This window comes from Coenobita brevimanus, chromosome 39 (assembly GCF_032717465.1).
Source record: "Coenobita brevimanus isolate Jiangsu-jjx chromosome 39, ASM3271746v2, whole genome shotgun sequence".
Taxonomy (NCBI): Eukaryota; Metazoa; Arthropoda; class Malacostraca; order Decapoda; family Coenobitidae; genus Coenobita; species Coenobita brevimanus.
The window spans coordinates 1,113,566-1,139,516 of NC_136992.1; the positions used below are offsets into that span (position 1 = coordinate 1,113,566).

General features: G+C 43.2%; 1 protein-coding gene across 6 annotated transcripts in view; it reads left to right on the forward strand.

Moving 5' to 3' along the window:
* Positions 1-25,951, forward strand: part of bt (projectin protein bent) — a 269,793-nt gene that overhangs the window by 169,542 nt on the left and 74,300 nt on the right. For all 6 annotated transcript variants that reach the window (XM_080270134.1, XM_080270136.1, XM_080270137.1 and 3 more), the window contains 17 exons: positions 5,579-5,753; positions 6,378-6,531; positions 8,588-8,614; positions 13,571-13,707; positions 14,257-14,420; positions 17,367-17,508; positions 17,977-18,279; positions 18,970-19,251; positions 19,991-20,154; positions 20,476-20,623; positions 21,167-21,296; positions 21,503-21,702; positions 22,283-22,410; positions 23,152-23,305; positions 23,646-23,815; positions 24,239-24,368; positions 25,090-25,253. In XM_080270134.1, the coding sequence (XP_080126260.1) occupies positions 5,579-5,753; positions 6,378-6,531; positions 8,588-8,614; positions 13,571-13,707; positions 14,257-14,420; positions 17,367-17,508; positions 17,977-18,279; positions 18,970-19,251; positions 19,991-20,154; positions 20,476-20,623; positions 21,167-21,296; positions 21,503-21,702; positions 22,283-22,410; positions 23,152-23,305; positions 23,646-23,815; positions 24,239-24,368; positions 25,090-25,253 (2,772 nt within the window). The remainder of the gene's footprint in view (positions 1-5,578; positions 5,754-6,377; positions 6,532-8,587; positions 8,615-13,570; positions 13,708-14,256; positions 14,421-17,366; positions 17,509-17,976; positions 18,280-18,969; positions 19,252-19,990; positions 20,155-20,475; positions 20,624-21,166; positions 21,297-21,502; positions 21,703-22,282; positions 22,411-23,151; positions 23,306-23,645; positions 23,816-24,238; positions 24,369-25,089; positions 25,254-25,951) is intronic.

Below are 25,951 nucleotides of genomic sequence, written 5' to 3' on the forward strand. Positions count from 1 at the left end.
TTAGCATAAATGATTAATAGAATAAATAAAATATAAATGAAAGATGAAAAGTTAACGACATCGTGGTAGTGAAGGAGTTTAAAGAATATTCCAACACATGAAGGTGGAAGAATAAGTTGATGTTTCAGATCATATCCTCATTTCTTGAAGCTACAAAATATTTAAACTGATGGTCCAGGAATAATGATTAGATATTATTGGCATATTTCAAACAACAGACCAAACCAACAAGTGACTGACATGCGTAGAGTTTTGAAAATCAGTGTGTTGGAAGAATTCTGTACATTTCGGATGCACGCTCATAAAGCCGTGTCATCCAGCCGACATCATTGACTGAATATCCACTAACACTCTACTCATATCTCCAGACTCCATTTTTTTTCCTTTGATTTCCTTTGACTTCATTGGTAGTCTGGTTTCCCTCACCTGATTATCCATTTGCCCTATAGATTTTTTTAATGGAGTTAGTGTTTAGAGATGTAGAGCGTACCTCCATTAACATGGGAGATTTCTCAGCACCCCCTTAGTGATGCTGTGTTTTATATCTATGTCCTCTTGTATGTGATGATTCGAAATGTTCCCTTTTTTTTTTTTTTTTTGAAAGTTATAAGCAACATTCAAGAGAGTATTAGGATGAATTATGAGAAATAAATCAATAAGGCAAGGTGCTGTGATGTCTCATGTGCCATTGAGAATACGGCTTTATGTGTGCTGTCACGCACTTAGTATTCCATAGCCCAATAGTGAAGTGATTCCACCGATATGTGTGTCTGTGTAAGTGTATGTGACGTACAGACATGTTATATCTCTGTAATTGGACGCACAGTCGAGGTATACAATCCCTATACATGTCTTCGGTTCGAAACTGTGTAAGAAAGATTCGAATACATTTGATTATGAATGGATAGTTCATTAAAATCTCCCATAGTTTGACATACATGACATGTTGGAGATAAAAACTAATGAAGCGAGATTCGAATATGCATGATTATTACTGAATAGATCATTGTCATCTTGGTGTGACATGGTTTATAAATATGTTTGGGGCTTGAACTAATGAAGCCAGATTCGAATACTCTTGATCATTACTGATTAGAGTATTAAAATCTCTTTGTTTGACATCTTTTCCATTTGATGATGTGAAATTACATTCATTTATGAAAATTAATAGTGAGTTGCTAAGTAATGTCTCTTTAGATTCTGTCATTCTTTGTACCTCTTGAATTCAGAACTAGTTGAAGCCCAAGTAATCGTAATTATTTTTCATTAATTCATCGAGATATCTCTAGACCTTGACACAGTTTCAAGACACTGTAAAGGGATAGTTGACTCGCTTATTTATTGGTTTTGACACTGTTTTGATTTATGTCCTGTTTGCAACAAAAATTGCAAACGAAAAATGTTGTGCACAGTCTGTGGTGCATGTGTGTTGTCTGTTCAGAATACAAACAGCAGTTTACTTGCTCAGTCTGTCCATGTTTTTCCCCCAAAGAATGTGACCTGATTCAAAATACTTCAATATTCAGTTTTCACCTGGACTGCCCTCTTTAAAAACCCATTTGTCTGCTATGGATGCAATAGGGTATATCATTTAGGCAAACGCCATGGAATTTTTGATCTACTGAGAAAAATCCAGAAAACTAGAGGGTTAAATTCTTCAGTAACCCTTTCACAGCCATGAGTGCGCCCATGCATTTCGTTCATTATCAGTTAATTTGTTAATTGACATCCTAGCAGTCAAAGGGTCAGGAATGCCCCTCCCCTCCCCTTAAGACTCTCAGGCCAGTTGGTCTGATGTGGTCTAGTGTGTCAGTCCTTTTGTATGGTCAGGTGTGATTTTATTTTAACCGGAAGCTCCTCAGTACACACATAGTACGTCAGAATTAACATAAACAGACACTAATACTAATCCCTCACACTATCTCAATCATCCAAACTCAGTCACACATAAGCAGTAAAACACACACACACACACACACACACACACACACTCACACTCACGAGGAGCTGCCCATCCACACCCGCACCCCATCACCACGACCCCCAAGATGGTAGCCTATTAACAATCTTACCATCGCCCAACAGACCCGCCCAATGCCCGGCTCCAGCGGTCAGGTGGTAAGGCAGCGCTACAGTACAGTACTTCGAGTGGCAGGTGGGCCGATCTTACCTGAGGCGCAAGATTTAGGGTGCTTTATCTTAGGGCTGGCGATATTCATTCTAAGTTCCTCTCGTGTTCCTGCGAAGTAATAGTTTCTCGAGCCTAATTTCCAAGGCCAGATTTAAACTGAGATAAGGCGTCTTTTCTAATAACGTGGTGATACAAACGAGCATGGAAATACTTAAGGCGCCATATCTAGACGGGATTAAGGCGCCATTTTAGTAACATAATGAAACACATGGAGATGAGACTAAGTACATGCTGTTTCTAGTGATGTAATGGTGAAACTGAAGAGAATGAAGACGGCCAGCTCCCCCTCTCATCCCTAAATCTTGCCACAGATAAAATCGCCCCACCACACAGTCTCCGCCTCTGTAGAAAACTCGCACTCTGTTGTTGGTGCTTTGTAGGCTCACCCGCTCGCCGCACTAGGGGGTAAAAAAATTGACTCGTTTTTGTCAATTTGTTTACAGTCTGGTGTCGGCCGTAAATTTATCTCTCTGTCTATGTAAAATATTTCCAATGATCATTTTTTTCTCTCGTACCGGTAATTAAACTTTTTCCTTTCAGTGGCAGGTGATCCTCCTGTCTTAACGGACTTTGGAAGAAATGAAAAATAAGCTTGTTTGATGTATTTGGTCCTGCTAACCTTCTTCCCGCCCACCCTCCCCTCCGCCTCCTCTTTTAACACGTATAAAAGCACATTCCCCCCTCTATAAACATAAACCCCATAAAGGAACACGATAAATAAAAGACCCAGTGTTTTTATAAGTAGCAAACCTATATAAACCAAGTATGATAAATGAATGCTAAATAAAGGTATATGTTTTAAGTAGCACACATCCTCAATCCTTATAAATATCCCTTAAACCAGACGGACTGTATATAAAGTTAAACTGCTGCCCTTGAGTGTGAAGAGTGTCACTGTAACTCACATCATTCATCCAAACTGCCACCATCCACACTGTATATAGATCTCAATACATCTTTTTGAGGGAAACCGTGGGAAGGTGTTCAGGACAGGATTTTGTGTGTAAATCCAAAAGCTGTTCGTACCTAGAGTGGAAACAGGAACTGGATACGTGAGCTGACTTGGATGGTTGTTTTCCTTGTTAGTCACGCTGCAATGTTCTCCTCCTTAGATTCACTTCATGTAGCTTTCTTCGTTACAGTCACTGAGGCACGCCGTTGATGATCTAGAGTCCCTTGCAGTTAAATCCCTAAGAGCCTGGAGATGCTACACGTGGGATTTTTTTTTTTTTTTGGGGGGAGGGAGGATGGTACCCTCCTCTGTATACCGTCCTTGGCCTATCAGCTCATAGTCACGAAGCTCAAGGGAACAAGCTTTAGGGTTCTCTCTTTAATTAACTTCTGAAGGTGCCCCACAAGCTTAGTTCTCGTGAGTTAATGCTTTATATATCAAAATTTAAATCCTGAAATCATGACAACAAACTGTACTTAATATTCAAAGTAACGTCAGATTTTAAAAGCTTTTCCGGATGGCACGCTCTGAGACGTGGTGTGGAGTCCGATCGTATATAATTTCCACAGTTCCCAGCTCCTGAAACACCTGCCTGGGTTTTCACACACACACGCATGCTTTGGGAATCGCCCGGTTTTACGATTCCAGTATGTGTCGCAGTTGAGATGAGCAGCACCTTACTTCCCCTTCCCTTATCACATACCTACCAGCCTCAATCACCCCTCCACCACCCTCACCTCACCCCTACCTATCCATCTCATCCCTCCACCACCCTCACCTCACCCCTACCTATCCATCTGACCCCTCCACCACCCTCACCTCACCCCAAACTATCCATCTCACCCCTCCAGCAAACTCCTCACTCTTCCCTCACCCGCTTCTCTCCTTAGCCTTTCTTTTTCACTGCCTCACCCCTACCACTAGTCTCATCTGCTCCCCCTCAACCCCCCCTTCCATTTCTACTCCCTCACCCACCCAAACTCCCTCATCTTCCAGCCCATCCCTCACTACCGCCCTCACCTACCATCTCTTTCACTTACTCGCCTCATCTCCGTCTCCCCCTATCCTGTCCCCATCACTCCTTTACTCTCCATCCCTTCATTTCCCCTCCTGTCTTCCCTTCCCATTCCCTCCCCAACCGTCATCCACCTTCCTCACTTCCCCATCTCTCCCTCTCTTCCCATACATCCCCCACCTCACGATTTCCCAACCCTCCCCACCATCCCCACGTCTTCCTTAGCCCTCCCCAATCCTCACTCACCTCCCAGCCTCACTCCCACACCACCCTCACCACCACAACACCAGGAGATTCCCGGTGTGGTGGTGTGACTGGTGAGCTGTGGTGTGGTGTGTGGCTATGTGCTCGTCCGATCTCCACTGTGATGCCGTAGTCTTTTGCCGCTTCTACCCACACACACCTCCTTCTTTCCTCTGTCATCATTCTCATTTTGCATTATACATTGGAGATCATCAGTGAATATATATTTTCCCAAAGCCATTAAACTACATCGTGCCTAACTTTTAACCATCAAGTTTCCAGAGTTCATTTTTCCCGCCAGCTTCACTTCACGAGAAAAAAATTATGAAAGAATCCAGACAGCCCCATCAAGAATACCGTCCTCCTCTAGTTAGCAAAATACGTTCATATTCCTTACTCTCATTAAGAAGTATAATAACTGTATAAATCCCCCTCGACAAGAAGAAAAAGTATATGTCTCTGCGTAGCTGCAACAAATATTTCTTCCTGTCATCTACATAAATCTGCCAAGTCTTTCACGGAGTTAGTCGCAGCTACAGATTCAGTCCCCCATTCCCCTGCATCAGCATCTTGTCCTGATTTTGTTGCAACTACCCATTAAACCTCCCAGCCCTTTGCATCAGCCCAAATAGTCTTGCAGTGGTCTTGATCCAACCAGAAATTAGTCCTTCCAGCCCTCTGCATCGCCCTCCAAAAGTCCTGCATGAGTCTTGTTGCAACCACCAATTAAATCTGCCAGCCCAGTTTATCGTGTCAGTCTTGCATTGATCTTGTCAGTCCTGCATTGATCTTGTTGCAGTCATCAGTTATTCCTCGCAGCCTAGTGCATCATCCCAAAAATCTTGCATTGATCTCGCTGCAGTTATCAGTTGGATATACCAGCTCTAATGCATCGTCTGAGTTTTGCATTGACCTTGTTGCATCGTCCCCTGAATTAGATCTTCCACCCGTATGCATCGTCCTACTCTTGCACTGATTTTGTTGCAACCACCAACTAGACACTCCATCCCTCTGCATCTTCCCAGTCTTGCAGTGATCGTGTTAAAGCCACCAGTTAGAAATCCCACCTGAGATAATGGTCCCTCTCCCTCCCTCTCCCAAACTCTCACCTCGCGGACACCGCACCTTCAGACAGTCACTAACGCACCTTCTTCCACCCTTTCCGCCCCTCCCGCAGGACCGCTTCTCAGACTGGGCCACGGGTATTGAGATCCAGGGTGACGTGACTGAGGGGACCTGCCCCAACCTGAAGGAGGGGAATCAGTATGAGTTCCGCGTCAGGGCCGTGAATAAGGCTGGTCCTGGCGAGCCCTCTGACCCCACCAAGCCCATCTGCGCCAAACATCGCTTCGGTTAGTGGTCCTGGGTTCTATGTGACTCTGGTAATTTCGTAACACCCCTTCCCTGGCGATTTATTTTGCCCATAGCACCTCAGTAGCCTTTTATCTACACCAAACATCGCTTCGGGTAGTGTCCTGGGTTCTATGTGGCTCTGGTAATTTCGTAACACCCCTTCCCTAGCGATTTATTTTGCCCATAGTACCTCAGTATCCTTTTGTTATGTTACGGATGCAAAATCTATCAATATTAAGACGATTTAAGGGGCACAGAAGACAATGTTAAAAGGTATAATATGCAGAATAAGTCACTTAGGAAGCGGTGTTACGAGGGCTGTATTTTCACCGTGAGGTTTAGTTGGTTCCAAACATCTCATCTTTGTACCACTGTATTTTGCTTTTAAGTGTTAAAATGCAAGTGGTTATTGAAGTTATAGATAGAGAGATAGATAGATAGACAGATAGATAAAAAGATAGGTATAGACAGATATAGATAGATATAGACAGACAGACAGACAGACAAATAGATAGACAGATAGATAGATAGACAGATGGACAGAGATAGATAAGTAGATAAACAATAAAACTCATCCCCAGTACATATACCCTCACCCTAAATCAACCTCACGTTTCTCACAGTCAAGCCCTACATCATCAACAAGGACGAATTCCGCAGCATCGTGATCAAGAAGAGTCAGATGTTCAAACTGGACGTGAAATACGGAGGCGAACCCGAGCCTCAGGTGATCTGGAAGAAGGACGATAAGGAGATTATTCCAGACGAGGAGGAGAGGTGAGGAGAAGAGGGTGGATATAGAATTTTGAGAGGGGGGAAGTGAGGAAGAAGGGATTTTTTAGAACTAGAGAGGACTTGGGACAGAGGGGACTTTTTGGGGACTGTTGGGAATGAGGGGAGAGAAAGAGGGGAGGGGTCCATGAGGAGGAAAGGTGAGACTTGGAGGGTGGATTTGGAATTATGAGAGGGGGGAAGTGAGGAGGAAGAAGGGGTGTTTTTAGGATGAGGGAAGATTTGGGATAGAAGGGACATTTGGGGGACTATAGGGGGGAGAGAGAGAGAGAGAGAGAGAGAGAGAGAGAGAGAGAGAAGGGGGGTCTGCGAGGCCTTGTGGGAAGTGAAGGGAGAGGGGGAAAGGTCCACGAGGGGGAAGAATACTAGTCAAGGATAAAATGGGGGAGAGGTGGAGGGGCATAACCATTTATCTGCAGGGTAGCAATGCATCTTTCCTAGACTGTACAGTAGATTAGGAAAACAGTGTCATTTACTTTAGCCTGCGTGCTTCAACTCTGTCTGGTTTGTGGATATATTGAGATACGTTATTAGTAAGATCACCCTAAAATACTCCTCTATTAGTAAGATCACCCTTCAGTACTTCTCCCATCACCTTATGCTCCTCTTTCCACCTAAATAAATCAAGGCAGTAAACAGGCATCCATTGGTCTCGCTACGCTTTGAGCTCCTTCCTGACAACTATACTCTCTTCACTTTACTCCTAAAATTACCATCTCTGTCTTAAATACTTTGTTGTAATAACAAGACGAACACTAAAATACAATGGTAGTCACGAAGAAGTGCTATGGAACTGATGTAAAGCCATAGCATTGTCTTTTTCTGCCATTTACCTGCGTGGGATAAGCTGCACAAGGACAAAGTCACCAAACTCAGGTAAACCAGTCCTGTATGAGACAGCCCTAGCATGTATTCAATATGGACGGTGGGTGTTAGCGCCGAAGTGGTGACATGTGGAGATGTAGGAGGACTGCTGGGCCCTGGGGATACGCCCAGGAAATACAGTAGATCCTGAAACTTTTACCCAGAGTTGGTCACATTAAAAAAAAAAATGCAAGACGGGCAAAAGGAATCCTCGTCCAATCAAAGACAGATATCCTCAGACCTGCAGCCTATCCTCACGTTACATCCTCTCTTAAACCTAGACTTTAAAACAGCCCAGTTCACTTTTATAATTTCATGAAACTCTTCACATATCAGATCACTTTCCACGTAAAATTCTCTCGCTAACACACGCTTTAAATAAATCCTGTCCTTTCTCTTCGTCTTTCAGCCTCGTCAAATCGGATCCCAATTAATCATTATCATCATCCTAACCTTTATTCCCCCCTAAATACCCTTGTTAGAGCCTTCCAGTAATATACAACACCCAAGTCATATTTTCTTTTAATGCATTTTGAAGGAGGACCACTTAAAAAGAGAAGAAAAAAAATGAAAAAATCGAATATCCAATAAAATCCCACTTTATTTCTTCCCTGTGGTCTAGATCTTGGAAGAAACCTGTCCTGATTTTCCTCCTTCAGCTTCGTGAAAATCCCCAGTTATCTACTTAATCTCCACAACTTAAATCCTAAAATATCCAGTAAATCCCTACTCTAGATCCTTCCCAGGTAATATTTCCCTTTTGCAGCTTAAATCCTCAATCGTGTTTAATCCCGACTGTAAATCCATCCTACTTAGTATTTTTATTTTCCAGCTCCTCAGTCCTGCAGTTAATCCTGCCTTTAGAATCCTTCCAAGTTAAGAATTTCCCCCTACAGTTTAATCCTCAAATATCCAGTTAATCCCCACTCTAGATCCTTCCCAGTTAATATTTTCTTTTTCCCCAGTTAATCCTGACTTTAGAATCCTTCCCAGTTAAGAATTTCCCCTTACAATTTAATCCTCAAGTATCCAGTTCATCCTCACTCTAGAGCCTTCCCAGTTAATATTTTCTTTTTACAACTTAAATCCTCGGTTCTCTTAATCCTGACTATAAATCCTTCCCAGTATACATTATCCTCCTACAGCTTCATGAAAGAGGTCCACCTTTCTCTTACAGGCTTCCCGACCCTTACAACTGTCGCAGGTGATCCACGCTGCCCTGGTTGAGACTACAAAAAAATAAGAGAGAGAGAATGACCAAACTCACACCTTTGTTTTTACTTTGGTTTAACACTCACAATGACTCTCTCACACACCTTCATTCACGCTTCTGCTCTCTGTCACTCTTGTAGCGTTATTTTGTGTATTTTGTGATACTCTTACCCTGTTTTTAATATGTACTTAGGCGCTTCCTTTTCCTGCAATTTTCCCCTTGCAGTATTTTTTTGGAGTTGTCTCAGTTTTTGGAGGAAAGTTAGCATTACGATTTTCACCATCTTCATTTTACTGGATTTTCACACTGCCTTTTTTATCCATTATTTTTACCCAATTATTTTTCCTGGTGACCTGGTTCATGGCCTCTTTTCAGCCACTTTTTTTTCCCCATCCTGAAAAATTTTGCTGCCATTAGTTTTTTATATTTTTGTCCGCTTGGTGTGAGTGTCTATCGCCGCTTTTTCGAAATTATCATTTACGCGTTTTTCTGTCGCTGTTTTTGGCCATAGTTATGCTTATTTTTCTGGTGTTTCCTTTCATCTTAGTGCTCTCTCAGGCTCTTAAATTCGGATCGTGTTCTAAATGGCTGTGGAGATTTCTAAACACCTCTTTCTCAGCGATATACTTTGAACATAACACCTCTTCTGTGTTATTGATCCTAACTATGTCGATTGTATTAACGAAATAAGTAATACACAAAAGGATGTTAAGGTGTGATATGCAAAGTAAATCGCTGAGGAAGAGGTGCCACGAAGTCTCCAATGCACTTAAAATACGACCCAAACACTGGCTCCTAAAATAGTAGATAGGTGTCAACTTTTGGCCACATAACTTTAACAGTGAACAGTGCCCAGTTTCCAATACCGTATGACTAATCTGTAAATCTCTCTCAGTTTAGAGCACAAAGTAACCTTGTGCTGAGTGCTGTTACTAGTTATGTGGCCAGCAGTTCTAGACAAGATAATATGTAACTGCTGAACATAAAACTGACTAGTATTATTTTCAAGCAGAGTTCAGCGTGGCTGGTACCCGCACGGCAAAACCAAACAGCTCCTGGCAAATAGCATCACACCCTGCCAGATCCCTCTTCTCAACATCTCAGCCAGATGATATACTATTTCACTTCCAATTCACAAACAACCGTGTTGCATAAAGGTGTTGATTAACTTGTTTCTGTGCCATCAGTCCTCATATTGCCTGATGTCCCAGTCAGTGATACATGGCCTCAAAATAAATCAAAGTATCTCCAGTCTTTTCTATCTGTATTCAGTAAGGATCCCTCCTCCCACAAGACACCACCTTTCCTCTCATCCTACTCAGGCACACCGATGCTAATTTTATCCAGGAGCTGCCTTGAGTTTACCGCTGGGGGAACTGAACTAGTGCTGGTTAGAGCCAAGGTTAACAATACCGTATTTCTTGTATTGTACAGCCGAGGTCAGTAGTTCCTTTACACTGTTTCTAAACTGTTCTGAAGCCTTAAGAGATTTTTGCTGAACCAATGACCAATAATGGTGTGGTCGAGTCGGACTTCGTGTGTTTGGAACCTGGATGTGTATAGATGACAAAACCTAAAGCAATCTTGCTAAGAAAATGTAGTGTGTCAGAATGGAATGAGATCTTGCTAATCTAAAAATACAGTTAGTTTGAATCTTGCCGCTTCATTGCTTCAGAACTCTCAGTGTGTAAACGAACAGTAAAGAAATTGGTATACATCTCGTGCTTGATAATCTTCAAACCTTGTATGTGTTGGTTGATAATAATGGAATCGGTTCTAATTGTGCATCATTATCATCAGACCCCAAATGTTTAACTAAATAACAAAATGGGTTCGATTCTCGTGCTTCATTAGTTTCGAAACCCAGATATGTAGAGGAACTATTGACTCAGCAGTACATCTTGGTTAGCGCTGCGTGTGCATGAGTGGTTCGGGCTGTGTGAGGAACCGGGCCTCCCTAAGATCTATTTAGCATATGGATCTTGGGTCGCGTAAAGCGATTGTTGAGTGACATGGCGTTGGACAGGTGACGCACACGGTAGTGCTTCACTGCAAGGTGTAATGCTGTCAGTACTTTTGATTTAGGCCCAAGGAGAATATGTTATCTAATCGAGGGATATGCTGTCATAGAGTTAAAAACGTAGTCCAATTAAAATTTGCAGTCAAAACTGTCCTACTCGTTGCAGTTGACTGGCTAATGCATCTAGTCCCCTCCAGTATGATGAGAGGAAGCTGTTCCTTCGTCCACTTCCATAATTGATTGATCCAAGATGCATTTGGTAGTCATACTTTGCTTTGTCCCTGTCTGTTGATATCAGCTCTTAGCTGAATTTATGTATTGGCTAAAGCCATAAGAAATATTTGTTTCTCATAATTCCCTTATTTTAGATTTCTGTTAAGAAAAAATCTTCTGGAGGATTATTTACTCACACTAAATAAGTACTAGATAACATTTTAGCAAACAAGGAACTGGAATGCACCTCAGCTGAAACATTACAGTGTGTTGTTCTAGCATTGTATGAGTGCTGGAAAACTTAAATCTTGTGTTGTCATAGTATTGTATGAGTGCTGGAAAACTGAAATCAAAACTCATGAGCTACAGTACTGTAAACTTTGCATCAGTTCCTTTTGCTTCCTTCTTGTATCCTAGGCAAAAGTGTAATAGGAATGGAAGCAAAATGGATTCATGTAAGTTTCAGTGTTTATGAGTTTGCTTTCAAGTTTTACCAGTGGAATTAAAGAGAATATTAATATGGTTTCTGCTCGGTCGTCTGTTGAAAAGCTAAATTTACCGTGAGTTTGCATATACTGGCTCGGAGGATCGTGACAATATATCAAACTACATATGAGTGGTATCTTGAGTCTGTATTCTGTTGAGCCTAGTAGGTTCTTTGACACCTCTTCCTCTGTGATTTACTTTGCATGAGACACATTACTCTTTTCATGTATGTTACCATTATTATTTTTGCACAAATATCATGCAAGAAAATATTAACGTGACATGCAGAAGTAAACAAAAAGGAAAGGGTGTATTGGAGCATCGTAAGTTCAATAGAATACAACAATTCATCTGAAGCGAGTGAGAAGACCGAACTAACAAGCTGCAATATTAACTTAAAGGTTGCAGATCAAGGCTAAATGCTCTATCGCTGCACGTAGCTCTAAACTATTCGTGCATGTTCAAGCTCTACAAGTAAACTCTCAAACTGCATGTCCATTGATAATATTAAATGTTGAGTTTGCTGGTATTTAATAAACTAGAAATTAATAATGACGTTTTTGTGTATAATTCACTGCAATAGAGTTTGTTGATATAGACTTGAAACTAGAATATATATAGTGGTGTTAGTTTTGTCTGAATGTTCATGAAATTTGCTAGAATATTATATGTGCAAAATTAAATGCTAATGAGTTTACTGATAGCTATGAAATAATCTAGAATATAGGCCATATAGTAATGTCTGTGTAATTATGCTGATGACTTTACCGAGATGTAATAAGTTAAAATTTATAGTGTTGTCATATATGTATAATAAAATCTATTGTTTGCTGATATTAATGTGCTAGATTCTTTAGTGACGTCAGTAGTGCATACACGTGTAAGAGTTTGGTGTTGCAAATGCTCTAAAATTCCGTGCAATCCAACAGTGTACCTCATGTGTTCAGTACATTGCAAGAAATATTTCAGTTCAGTTGTGTCCAGTGTCAGTCTCAGGCTCGTTTCAGCTTATGGAGAATTGGCATCGCTGAATGTAAAAAAAAAAATGTGAATGGTAGATTTCAGTTCCCGGTACTTCAGTTTGTACACGGCTTACCTCTTCCTCGTTTTTTTTTTAATGCCAAAAATATCAACATAGTGAATTTTGCCATCCTCTGTGGGCTAGGATAACAGTTCACTCAAAATGGAAATATGACAAAATGTTTGGTATGTGTCTATTTTCACTTTAATTTGATTCTGTAACAATTGAATTCCTCCGCATTCAGCCGTGACCCATTCTCGTCAGTCAGTCGTTTCTGGATGTGACGCTTGTGAGTTGGTGTAAAGTTAACCCGCTCGCTGGACACCTCAATTCTCACACCAAGGACACGGTCAAGGTTAGGTGGAGACGATTAACCCCGTGAAGCCAACTGCCGTACATTTTGGTCTGTTCTTTCTTCTGCTGGACGATTTTATTCAACATGGGAAAGTGGACTCATGCTGAAGGGGTTTATTTAGGCTGTACCCAACCCCTCCAGTTTGAAATCTCTCCCAAGGTTTATATAATCTTCAGGAAGTGGCAAGAACGAAATGAAAAAGACATCCCCGGGCTCAGTAGGGTAATGGAGTTTTGCGAAGTGGGAATGGAAAATCTTACACACTGCAGGAATGACACAAGACATTTAGTGACACGTTAGATGGCACGAGCTTCCCCTCAGTGTATGATATTATCTTACGGTACTCAGAACAAATATTGCTCTCTGAAAGGTCAATCTCCCTTTTTATCGTGAATAATAATATGATGTGTGTTATACTGGCACAGCACTTGATATATTGTCCCCGAGGTAATAGCATAATACGTTTCTTCTCCAGACTTTTTAAAACAAGTTGATGGGATAACACAATGAGCTGCTGCCACTGTCACTGTACCACAACATCCCACAACACAGCGGAAGAATTAACACTCTCAAAATTCAATTAGTCTTCACACAAACTCTAAAAATTCAAACAGTCTCTCCGAAAACTCAAAAAATCCAACCGACCTTTCTAGGAATACGAAGAAATCAACCGGCCTTTCTCGAACTTCAACATATTCAAAGCCATTCTTCTGCGATCATCGAATTCTATCACTTCGATTATGAATAAAATATCCGTTTAGCTTCTTCCCCTGTCCCACCTTGTCGAAGTCTCCTCTTTTCCCTTCCTTTACCCTCGTTGACGCCCTTCTGTGCATTTTCCCGCCACGACAGGATCACGATTGAGCAGTTCGAGCGCAACACCGTCCTGACTCTTAGGAAGGGGGTTCGCTCCGACACGGCGAAGTACAGGCTGCGTCTGGTGAACTCCGTAGGCGAGTGTGAGGAGGAGGCTGACGTCGTCATTCTCGGTAAGCCTTCAACAACTACCTGGATATTTGTGGGTATTTGAAGGTCTGGAGGTACTGGGGATGCCTTCGCGTGGTAGTACCTATATTAACTGGTCAGCTCTCCTGCCCAGTTATACAAACGTCCCTGAACTCCACCCCTGCCCTTGTGAGAGGTGGATGCTGGACTGCAGGAGAGGGCCGCTTCAGTCTGCAGTCCACGGGGTTCACTTTTCAAATGAACCTGGGGCTACAGCTATCACTACTTAGGCCTGGATGATGCGTGAATGGGTGTGTGATGGATTCTGCTGTTTTCGTTTTTTCTTTGTTTTGTTTTGTTTTGTGTTTATCCCACCTGTATCTTTGAAAACAGTGAAAACTGGATTAAGTTGATGATATTAGTTTTAAAGGCTTGAATGATGAATGAATGATAGACATTTTACAGTGTCAGTAGTAGTAGCAGTAGTAGTAGTAGTAGTCATAGTAGTGGAAGCAGTAGTAGTGGTAGTAGTAGTAGTAGTAGTATAACGATGATGGTGATGATATATGCCCATACCTTCGTGTTTCTCGCAGCCAAGCCAAGCCGCCCCGAAGGCCCACTCTTCCCTGAGGAGATTAGAGCCGACCACGTCAAGCTCAAGTGGAAGAAGCCCAAGGATGACGGCGGCATGCCCATCGAGGGCTACATCGTCGAGAAGATGGACCTTGATACCGGGGCATGGGTACCAGCTGGCGAGGTGAGCAAAACAGATATTATTTTTACGATTTCTGACGGAAGGAGAAATGACTGAAAAAAAAAGAGTAAAAAATCGTGGACACAAAGTAGGTGGGGAGGAAAAAAGAAAAAAAAAAAAAACAGAAAAAAAACAGGGTAGGTAGGGATGAAAAAAAAAAAAATGCAGAGAAAGACACAGAGAGCTTGGACTTCAAAAAATAATAATAAAATAAAAATTCGAGGACACAGAGTAGGAAGGGATTAAGAAAAAGACAGGAGAAAATGGCACAGAAAGGGGGGAAGAACGAATGAATTTCCCTGATTACTGTTTGAGAGTTTGTTGAAAGATAATAAATAATGGTCACAGAATAGGAAAGGATATAAGAAATAGTATAGAAAAAGAAGTTACAAGAGGAGGAAGAAGCAGAATAAAGATAAGAGAGGATAAGGAAGGGAATAAGGAGCAGAGGGGAAAAGATTGATTGATAAGATGACGACGAGGAAGAAGCTCTGAAGAAAATGTGGAATTCCTTTCGATAAAACACGGACATCTTTCGTTGTGTTTTTCCTTACTTACTCTGTGCTAATGTCTGTCTACCTTCGTGTCCTTGATTGTTCTTGCAGCCAGTGTTATCGTACTTTAATCTCTTACATATACATTCTTACAAATAAAGGTAGATTATTTTTTAGCATTTACACTGTGATTTTTGTTTTTGCAACATATAAGTATTCAGACTGCAAAAATCACTGTGGAATAGAAATCATTACCACACCTTACACTGCCTCTCCACACACACACACACACACACACACACACACACACACACACACACACACACACACACACACACACACACACACACACACACACACACACACACACCATAAAATATGATTCGTGTTTGATGTATGTCATTTGTTCCCCACACCCATAACCCTCCCACTGGCCTTCCACCTTTCTCCCTCACTCATTCTCTCTCTCCTTTCGTCACTCCTTCATTCCTTCCCTCATACACTTTCACTTCTTCTCTTCCTGTCTCTCTCGCACACTCCACGCACGCACCTCTCTTCACTTCTTCTCTCCCCCCCCTTTCCCTTTCCCTCTCCTCGTCTCCTCCTCACTCTGTCTTACACTACACACCCTTCCATTCGCATCTTCTCTTCCTTTCCCATACCCACACTCCATACCCTCTTCCCTTTTCTGTTCCTCTCTCTTCCCTTCTCTTCTCTTCCCTCTGCCTCTCTCCTACGCTCCACACCCTCCTCCCTCTCCCTTCTCTTCACTTTCCCTCTCTCCCCTCCCAATTCCCTCCCATCCCTTCTTCCCCACCCCAGCTCCTCCCCACCCCCCAGCGTGCCACCCTCTCAGACTCCCTGCCTCTGGACTCTCCGCACCGTAAGCCCTCTGGACCCTCCGCCAAAGCAAAACAGAATCCCAGTATCGATGTCAAGGTACCTTTTATAGACGTGGCGCTTTACCCACATATATATATTTTACTTTATTTCCTAGAGGTGACCCTTTTTCCACACGTATACATTTACCTTATTTCCTAGAGGTGACGCTTACCCACACTGTATATTTGGCTTTATTTCCTGTATTTCCTAGAGGTGACGCTTTATCCACATATGTATTAAACTTTATTTCCTGGAGGTGACGCTTACCCTCACTGTATATATATATATTTGGCTTTATTCCCTTTATTTCCTAGACGTGACGCTTTACTTCCTCAGTAAATATATTTAACTTTATTTTCTAGACGTGACGCTTACCCAGGATATACGTATCTGTAGTGTAGATTTATTGTACTTTATTTGACTTATTTCCTAGAAGTAACGCTTGCCAAGGATATATTTAGTGTATGTATAATTAGAATATGCTTTATTTTTCTCTCTCTTTATTTCGTATACATGTGGGTGTAGAAGGTATACTTACACTTCCTCCTTACTAGTTTGTTTCTATATTTATACAGTATACTATAAGAGAAAATTAATGGCATACCAGATTCTGCGTCAAAGTATAAGACCTGGAGACTCCCTAGCACCGCTTCCTTAGCGATTTATTTTTGGTTGTGGCTGGTTAATATCCTCCGTACGTTATTTATGGAGAGTGTGACGATGGTACCTTACAGCTAAGCCTCAGATGGTACAGCTAAGCCTCAGACGGTACTGCTAAGCCTCAGATGGTACAGCTAAGCCTCAGATGGTACTGCTAAGCCTCAGACGGTACTGCTAAGCCTCAGATGGTACAGCTAAGCCTCAGATGGTACTGCTAAGCCTCAGATGGTATATTTTCTAGACGTTCTTTGTACCCACTAACACACACGACACGGTGTTGTTTTAAAATCACTACGGCTGACGATGTGCCCTGTGATGTGGACACGTCAGCTTTATTCTTCTCATGGAGCTGACGAGGAGCCTGCATGTGGCGGTGATGTGCGTCCTGGGTGGAGTTAAGCATCTGTGGCGTCCACCCAGGAACCAAACCTCATTATTTCTCTGCACCCCGCCGTGGGAAAGCCCCTGGTCCGACCCAGGTTAGGCGCTGTCTACCACAAGGGATGCCGATTCCTTACTGTTGTGTACCTGTAGGTCGGACTCACAGCAGCAGTGGCTTACTTGTGGTTGACTGGTCTGCTCGGCCATACAAACCAGGGTTAAACAACAGCAACGAATATACTTGCTTGTATCGACTGTATTCAGCTCAGGAGAGGCCCTGTATATGGCAAGGATTACTATCTATCTATCTATTGCCAGACGCCTTAATCCCGTAAGGGGTGGCCACAAACAAATCGCCTCCATGTCGCACTGTCCCCCGCCATTTCATTGCAGGGGTTACAAAAGATCCAATTTAATCCACCCAGATCAAAAAGTCTCCCCTAAGCTGAATCAGGTGGTGTGGAATAGCAAGAATAGAGTAAGAAAGACGCGTGCCTGTGCCTCTGTGTCTAAGGTGTTGTTGTGTCGCCAGGTCGGGCCGGAGAAGACGGAGTTCACGGTGGACGGACTGACACCGAAGAAGAAGTACAAGTTCCGCGTGAAGGCTGTCAACAAGGAGGGCGAGTCAGAACCCCTGGAGAACGACGAACCCATCATTGCTCGCAACCCATACGGTAAGGCACATTTTTTTTCCTACACTACTTTGAATAGGGAGGCTGCCAGAGATCGAGCAGCGTGGAGATAGTACTCTGAATAGGGAGGCTGCCAGAGATCGAGAACCATGGAGAGCCGCTAGTAGGTGACCAAGGCCGGCTCATATAAGCATGTTGGAGCCTTGATAAACGAAAATGAAAATGATAGGGCGGTCTAGATATTACGCTTCTCAGTTCTCGTGTGTTGCGGGTACGGCTGTTTGCTGGTTTGAAGAAAGTCGATATTTTAGCTGCTTCATGAGAATACTAATCCACCAAATAATCAGTGGACGTAAAAAGCATCCACTGCAAATTTAAGAAGGGGATATGAGTGGTAGAGAATAAAGGCGTCCCTGAAGAGAGAGAGAGAGAGAGAGAGAGAGAGAGAGAGAGAGAGAGAGAGAGAGAGGTGGTAAAATCCTATCTTACATTAATTTTTCACCCTCTCAGACGAGCCAAGCCGCCCAGGCAAGCCCGAGATCGTGGACTACGACAACACTATGGTGAAGCTGCAGTGGACCCCGCCGGAGAAGGATGGAGGCCGCCCCATCTCCCACTACGTGATTGAGATGAAGGACAAGCACTCCCTCGACTGGCAAGAAGTGGTGACGACGAAGGACACCAACTGCGAGGCGACGGTCCCGGGCCTGAAGGAGGGGACGGTGTATAGCTTCAGGGTCAAGGCTGCCAATAAAGCGGGTCTTGGTGAAGCCTCAGAGCCCACCGACAACCATCTCTGCAAACACAAGAACCGTGAGTACGAAGCCGTGTATAATACTCTGGGTGTTTGGTCAGGATTAAGGTTCTCTGTTTGATATACCGGGTCTTTTATCGGTATCAGGGTAGTCTTTTAGTATGCTACCCCTTATCAGCCTTTAGCATACTGTCTCATTATCAGTACCAGGATCGTTTTTAGCATACTTCCTCTTATCAGTATCAACAATGTGACATTATTCCCTTTCAATATATATTTATGAATCATCAGGTATATTAAGGACAAACTGAGGAGAAAATGATGCCACTAAAAAGAAGTTTCTGTCGCCTTTAATCCCTCACTTATATTTTGTGTGCTTTTTGGTGGTAAGTAGCTCAGCCCTTGGTCTCTACGCTTCTTATGGGTGCAATACAGGTCTTAATGATAGATTGATAGACAGATAGATGGATAGAAGATAGATATATTGGCTGATAGATTGATACTGAAGCTTGAATTTCATATCGATTTTGGTTTATTGTCCATGTTTCCTACGTTTAATGCCAGTTTTTGATAGATGAATAGATAGACAAATAGATAGATAGATAGATGGATAGGTAGACAGACAGATAGACAGATAAATACTACTTTTAAATTTTAATATCCATTTGGTCTTACTGTTCAACCCCGCCAAGTTGATACCAGTCTGCATTTCTCTTCCTCACACTTCACCTCCATGTCAACACCAACAGTAAAGCCCCGCATCGACCGAACCAACTTCAAATCCGTGACGATCAAGGTGGGACGCAGCCATAAGTGGGCCGTGGACGTGATTGGCGAACCCGACCCTGAGAAGGAGTGGATATTCAAGGAAACCGTCTTGTCAACCACGGACAGGATCACCATCGAAAACACAGACCACCACACCGAGTTCTCAGTCACCAATGCCAAGAGAAAGGACGCCGGTCTCTACACCCTCAAGGTCGAGAACAGGAATGGCAAGGACACCGAGACCGTCGAGCTGGTCGTTCTCGGTAAGTCGTTCTCGTCCAATGGTCTCGAAATTCTTAACTAGGGGGTGTTTTTTTAAAGGTATTTGTGTATATTCGTAAGGACACCGAGACCGTCGGGCTGGTCGTTCTCGGTAAGTCGTTCTCGTCCAATGGTCTCGAAATTCTTAACTAGGGGGTGTTTTTGTAGGTAATTGTGTATATTCCTACCACCAGTGTCTCAGGTAGCTTTTGGATCTTGTTAATATATTGCACATAATTTAGCCATGGTACTAGTTCTCTGTTAAAAACTGTAATGAAATCAAAGTCTAGACAAGTTCCTCGGGCTGTCTCCCATACATTCATACTTTCTCCTTCCCTGTCTCACTCCTTCCTTATCCTCCCTTCTTTTCTCTTATAAACTTATGTATTTTTCCCTTCTCACGTGCACCCATAAACCAAAAATCTTATGAAACCAAAGTAAAAAAATATTCTCTGCCATACACTTTAACATTCTCCTTCCTGTACTCTTCCCTCTCCATTAAAAAGCTGTTTTTTCCCCTCCTCACCTGGACTCAAAAACCAAAAATTCCCCCCTTCCCCAACCATCAAGATCTTAAAAAAAAAAAAAAGAAAATCATGAGTGTCCGCCATACTTTCTTCCATTTTCCTTTCCCGTCTCATTCCATTCTTACCCTCGCCTCTCTCCATCAAAAAGCTGTGTATTTTTTCCTCCTCACCTGGACTCAAAAACCAAAAATTTCCCCTCTCCTCCCACCACCAGGCAAGCCCTCAAAACCCAAGGGTCCTCTAGACGTATCGAATGTACACGACACCGGGTGCAAACTCAAGTGGGAGGCGCCCGAGGACGACGGTGGCATGCCCATCAAGGAGTACGAGGTCGAGAAGATGGACCTGGCTACCGGAAAATGGGTCAGGTGTGGCAAGGTGAGGCTAATTAAGTTCTTCAAAGGTGTGGCAAGGTGAGGATAGAAGCTAATTAAATTTTTCAAAAGTGTGGCAAGGTGAGGATAGCCTGATTAAGTTACGTTCCTCAGGTGTGGCTAGGTGAGGATAGGTGCTACTTAAGTACAGTAGTAGATTAACACGATCTTACTAATCACGAAGATGTGCTATGGAAAGGACGTAGAACCGCAGAGTTATCTTATTCTGCAACTGAAGTATGCGAATTAAGCTGCAACAGAATAAAAGCTAGGCCAGTTTAAGGTGAAAGGATTATATTATTTTTACGCTTCTCCGTCCTGACAGTGCCCCGGCGCCGTGGTTCCCCCGTACTTCAACGTGGAGGGCCTCGAACCCGGGCACCAGTACAAGTTCCGCGTCACGGCCGTCAACGATGAGGGAGATTCTGAGCCGCTGGAGGCCGACCAAGCTATCCTGGCCAAGAATCCCTACGGTGAGTCTCCCCTTAAATTCCCTTTTTCTGTGTCTGCGTTTTCTCTGCTCCTTTTGTCACTCATTTTTGAATAGCGATAGGTTTATTAAACATTACCGTGTCATTTATTTCCCCGTGTGATGACAGAGATTGCTATAGTTTTGATCAATTGTCCTTGTTTATTGTGCATAGTGTGTGACCTCTGGATAATTTCCTCCACGAAAGAGAATACTTTTGTCTTTTAGTTATCGTGGTCTAGCTCATGCCATCGACTGACAGACTGAGCGTTTGATTCCATTGATTGATGTCCCATAAATTGATTGATGTCCTTTAAACTGAGTGATGTCCTTTTGATTGATGTCCTTTAAATATGTGCACTATCTTGGCTCTTCATGGCGGGAATGCAAGGAGTCCACATCCAGTTCTAGGTTTTATTGATGTCGTTGTTCAGTCTTTATTTTCCTTATTTACTTAGCTTTTATTGACGTTGTTCTTCGGTTTTTCTCTACTTTCCTTACTTGCTTCCTATACTGTGTGACCTGACGTGACCTACCCCGCCCCCAGACGTGCCCACCGCTCCCGGCCGCCCCGAGATCACGGATTACGACAACAAATCCGTGGACCTGAAGTGGACGGTGCCTGAGTCCGATGGTGGGGCGCCCATCCAGAAGTACATCATCCAGAAGAAAGACAAGTGAGTGTTGTGGCTGAGTTGTGGCTGCTCCAGTGTTGTGGCTGAGTTGTGGCTGATCCAGTGTTGTGGCTGAGTTGTGGCTGCTCCAGTGTTGTGGCTGAGTTGTGGCTGATCCAATGTTGTGGCTGATCCAGTGCTGTGGCAGATTAAATACCCATATATGTTCAGAGCACCCCTTCTTCACCCCTCCTTCATCCCTCCTTCAGGTTCATGCCGGACTGGGAGCCTGCCGCGGAACTGAAGCAGGATGTGGTCACGCCCCTGAAGCCCGGTACGCCCGTGGAGACCAAAGTAGGCGGCCTGAAGCACCGGGCGGAGTACCAGTTCAGGGTCATCGCCGTGAACAAAGCCGGAAACTCACCTGAATCCGAGGCCACTGACTATCACCTGGTCAAGCATAAGGCCTGTGAGTGTTCAGAGATTTGTGTGTGTGTGTGTGTGTGTGTGTGTGTGTGTGTGTGTGTGTGTGTGTGTGTGTGTCTGTCTGTCTGTCTCTGTCTGTCACGCATACACATACACAAGCAAACACACACACACACACACACCTCTCTCTCTCTCTCTCTCTCTCTCTCTCACTCAATATATCTATATATATAAATAAATATATATATATATATATATATATATATATATATATATATATATATATATGTACGTATGCAAGCCACTTTACATAATCTGTCCATTTCTCTTTGTCTGATTACACCCTTGTCTATCTGTCTATGTATATATCTATCTAACTTCAAACAGACAATTCTAAGCCTTCTCAAAGCTTATAATTATTCCACAAAAACATCTCAACATCTTCATCTCTGGAATCAAAATCATGACTGTCTCTCAATTAGCCAAAAAAGGAAAAAAACTCAAAATCATTTTCTCTATACTCAAAATCGTGGCTGTTTCTTTTCCTTCTAAGTAGCCCTAAGCATAATGAAAAAGAAAATCTCTAAGTGAAGCCCCTCCTAAGTGAAGCCCTCTCTCCACAGTGAAGCCTCGCATCGACCGCACCAACCTGAAGCCCATCACAGTGAAGGCGGGTCGCAACATCAAACTGGACGTCAACGTGGAAGGTGAACCCCCTCCAACCATCCAGTGGATCCTGAAGGAGAAGGAGGTAAGTCTGGACGCACACAAATACGCACGCAAATACGTAGGCACGCAGATACACACACACACACACACACACACACACACACACACACACATCTTTGACATGTGTAGGTCATGATAGAGCCAGACGTGCGTGTGTAAGTTTTAGGAAGGAAGCGAGGATTCTGCCAGTGAAGTGTCATGTGCCCCCAGATACTGAGAGAGAGAGAGAGAGAGAGAGAGAGAGAGAGAGAGAGAGAGAGAGAGAAAGAGAGAGAGAGAAAAAAAGAGAGAGAGAGAGAGAGAGAGAGAATTTTGTCAAAATTTGAAGTGGTCTGTAAACACAAAAACAAAAAAAAATATTACAGTTGTTTATTATTTTTCTCTAGAGGGAGGACCAGAAGGAGAGAGTACCTGGTCATTTACAGAGGATGGAGAATGAGAGACTGAGTACGAGAGTGTATGTGAGTGAGGTAGAGCTGGATGAGAGGAAGGGGAAGACCGGGAATGAGATGGAGGGATGGAGTGGAGAGTTATATATGAGAGAGAGGGGGTGTGAGTTGGAGAAAAGACAGCTTGATGACGGAGGACAGGAGTACATGGAGGTGATTTGTTTGTGGCCACTTCTTTCGGGATTAAGGCGTCTGACTGTGAGTAGATAGCGATAAAATAAAGTAAAATCAGATAAACAACATAGATACCCCTTTATTCAGTCTTTAAACACCCTATACTGGCCACACACTCATGGCTGGTTATTTTCCCGTAGGTTGTGACGGAGGACAATACCGAGATCGTGAACGTCGACTATAACACCAAGCTGAACATCGTGGACGCCAAGAGGAAGCAGACAGGGACTTACAAGATCATCGCCACCAACAAGCACGGCAAGGACGAGGCTGAGGTGGAGATTGTCGTGCTGTGTGAGTATCTGAACTCTGTTTTAGTTACCCCCTTTAGAAGATAATTATTAAATGGTAAATCTCCTTCCAGTACATAAAGCACAGTTGCCTCTCTCTCTCTCTCTCTCTCTCTCTCTCTCTCTCTCTCTCTCTCTCTCTCTCTCTCTCTCTCTCTCTCTCTCTCTCCCCACCATTTATAAGTAGTTTCATGCAATCGGTGTCTTCTTTCTGTCTTTTAATCCCAGCCCTCATTACACCCCCCCCCCTCCTTGTCTTTGTCTTTCCCTCTTTCTTCCTTCTTTGTTATCACCTTGCTTTATTTTCTCTCTCTTTATTTTCACACTTTTCTTGCCCCCACCAGCCGCCCCGGGCAAACCCAAGGGCCCCCTCAAGGTGTCGGATGTGACCAAGAAGAGTTGCAAGCTGAAATGGGAGAAGCCTGAGGACGATGGCGGCAGACCCATTCAGGAATACCTCGTGGAGAAGCAGGACCCCATCACAGGCCGCTGGGTTCCCGTGGGCAGAACCAAGGTTTGTGCAATACTCCTTTTACTCTTCTATCTATCTATCTATTGCCAAACGCTTTAATCCCATACGGGGTGGCCACAAACAAGTCGCCTCCATGTCGCCCTGTCCCCCGCCATTTCACTGCCCTGCTACCAGCACACACACACACACACCTCTCTCTTATTCCTCTCCACTTTTATTCTTACTTGGCCAAAAATTACAACCTATCTGAATTCTAAGCTGTGATAGACTAACACGAGTAGATGTGGTGTTAGTCGCAAAGAAACGCAGTGGAGATAATATCACCTTCATCTATATCGATCTGTCTTCCTACCCACTTACCTACCTGCCTTATCTCCGTCGATCTTACTACCTGCCTACCTACCTATATATTTGTTGATCTACCTGCCTACCTACCTATTTATCTACCCCTCTATCTACTTGCAGGACACGGAGATGGACGTGCCCGGGCTGCAGGAGGGCAAGGAGTACCAGTTCCGCGTGAAGGCTGTCAATGAGGAAGGGGAATCAGAGCCCCTTGAGACAGACCACGCTGTTCTGGCCAAGGACCCGTACAGTAAGTGTTAAAATAAATAAATTAATGCGTTTTTTTTAAGTTTAATCGCCTTTATTATTATTATTATTATCATTATTTGTATTATTATTATTATTATTGTTGTTGTTGTTGTTATCATTATTATTATTATCACTGTTATCATTATTCTTATCATCATCAGCAGCATCAGCAGCATCGTCGTCATTATCAGTATTAGTAACACCATCGGCATCATCATCAGTAAATCCAAAATCTTCGTTTTATGAATCTGCTTTAATTCATCTGTTATTTTCAATTTCACAGACGTTGCTTTTTTTCTCAATACTTCATGTCCTCTAATTCTTCCATATTTTCATTCAGTTTCAAATACAATTACTATTTGCTGTATTATCTGTCCAGCTTTCCCTCTCTCATCCATTTGCATCTATTCGTTTTTTTCTCTTACATTCTTTTTTTTCAGGTTCTTGTACATTCTTCCATCTTTCCCTCAGTTTTTCGCGCATTTTCCCGTTTCTCATCCTGTTGCCATATATTTTCCTATTTTTCCCTCTTCATTTTAGGTAGATTTTGTCATTTTATTTTATTATTTTCTTGAACATGTTCCTCTTTCCTTCAGTTTTGCATATTTTCCTCTGTCCATCTAATGTCATATATTTTCCTACTTTTCCTCTTCACTATAGGTCGATTTTTGTCATATTCTCTCATTTTTCTGGCCGACTCACCTCCTCTCCTCCGTCTTCAGGTATCCCAGGTAAACCAGGTGTACCGGAAATCGTGGACTGGGACGTGGACCGGGTGGACCTCAAGTGGGATCCTCCTAAGGACACGGGAGGCGCCCCCATCCAGAAGTATATCATTGAGAAGAAGGAGAAGTATGGAACCTGGGAGCCCATCCATGAGAGTGAGGTGAGGAGGAGGAGGAGGAGGAGAAGGAAGAGGAGGAAGAGAGGAAGAGGAAGAGGAGGAACAGGAGGAGGAGGAACAGAGGAGGCGGAGGAGGAACAGAGGAGGAGGAGGAGGGAATGTGATAGGTGACAGGAACAGGAGGAAAGGTGGGCTGGACAGATGAGAGGGAGAGAGAAAGAGAAGAGGGGAGAGAGAATATGGTTAGGTGAGAGGAATAGGAGTAAGAGATGATGGATAGATGAGAGGATGAGGAGGAGAGGATGTATAGGTGAGAGGAATAAGAGGAAGACAGGTTGGGTTGGTGAGAAGAAGAGAAAATGGAAAGGGAAGAAGAGAAGACTGGCGAATTGGGTAGAAGAGGAGAAGTAAAGAAAGGAGAAGTGAAAAGAGGAGAAGCTGGAGAAGTGGAACGTGGAGGGAAGAGAATAAAGAAGTGAGACGAGACTGAAGAAGTGAGAGAAGGGAGGAGGGAACAAGAGAGGTGAGAGTAGAGGGAGGAAGCCATGTGCCTGACCTGAAGCAGATAATTAAAAAAAGGAAAGATAATCTAGATAGTAAAGGGTAAACAAACCAAACATTTAAAAGAAAACGGTGCTAGTAGTTCTCCATTTCGCCACCAGGGTCCAGAACCAGAATTGAAGGAGATAAAAAGAGAGAGTTCAGATAGCACGTAGATAAAGAAGAAAGTGAGATACAGA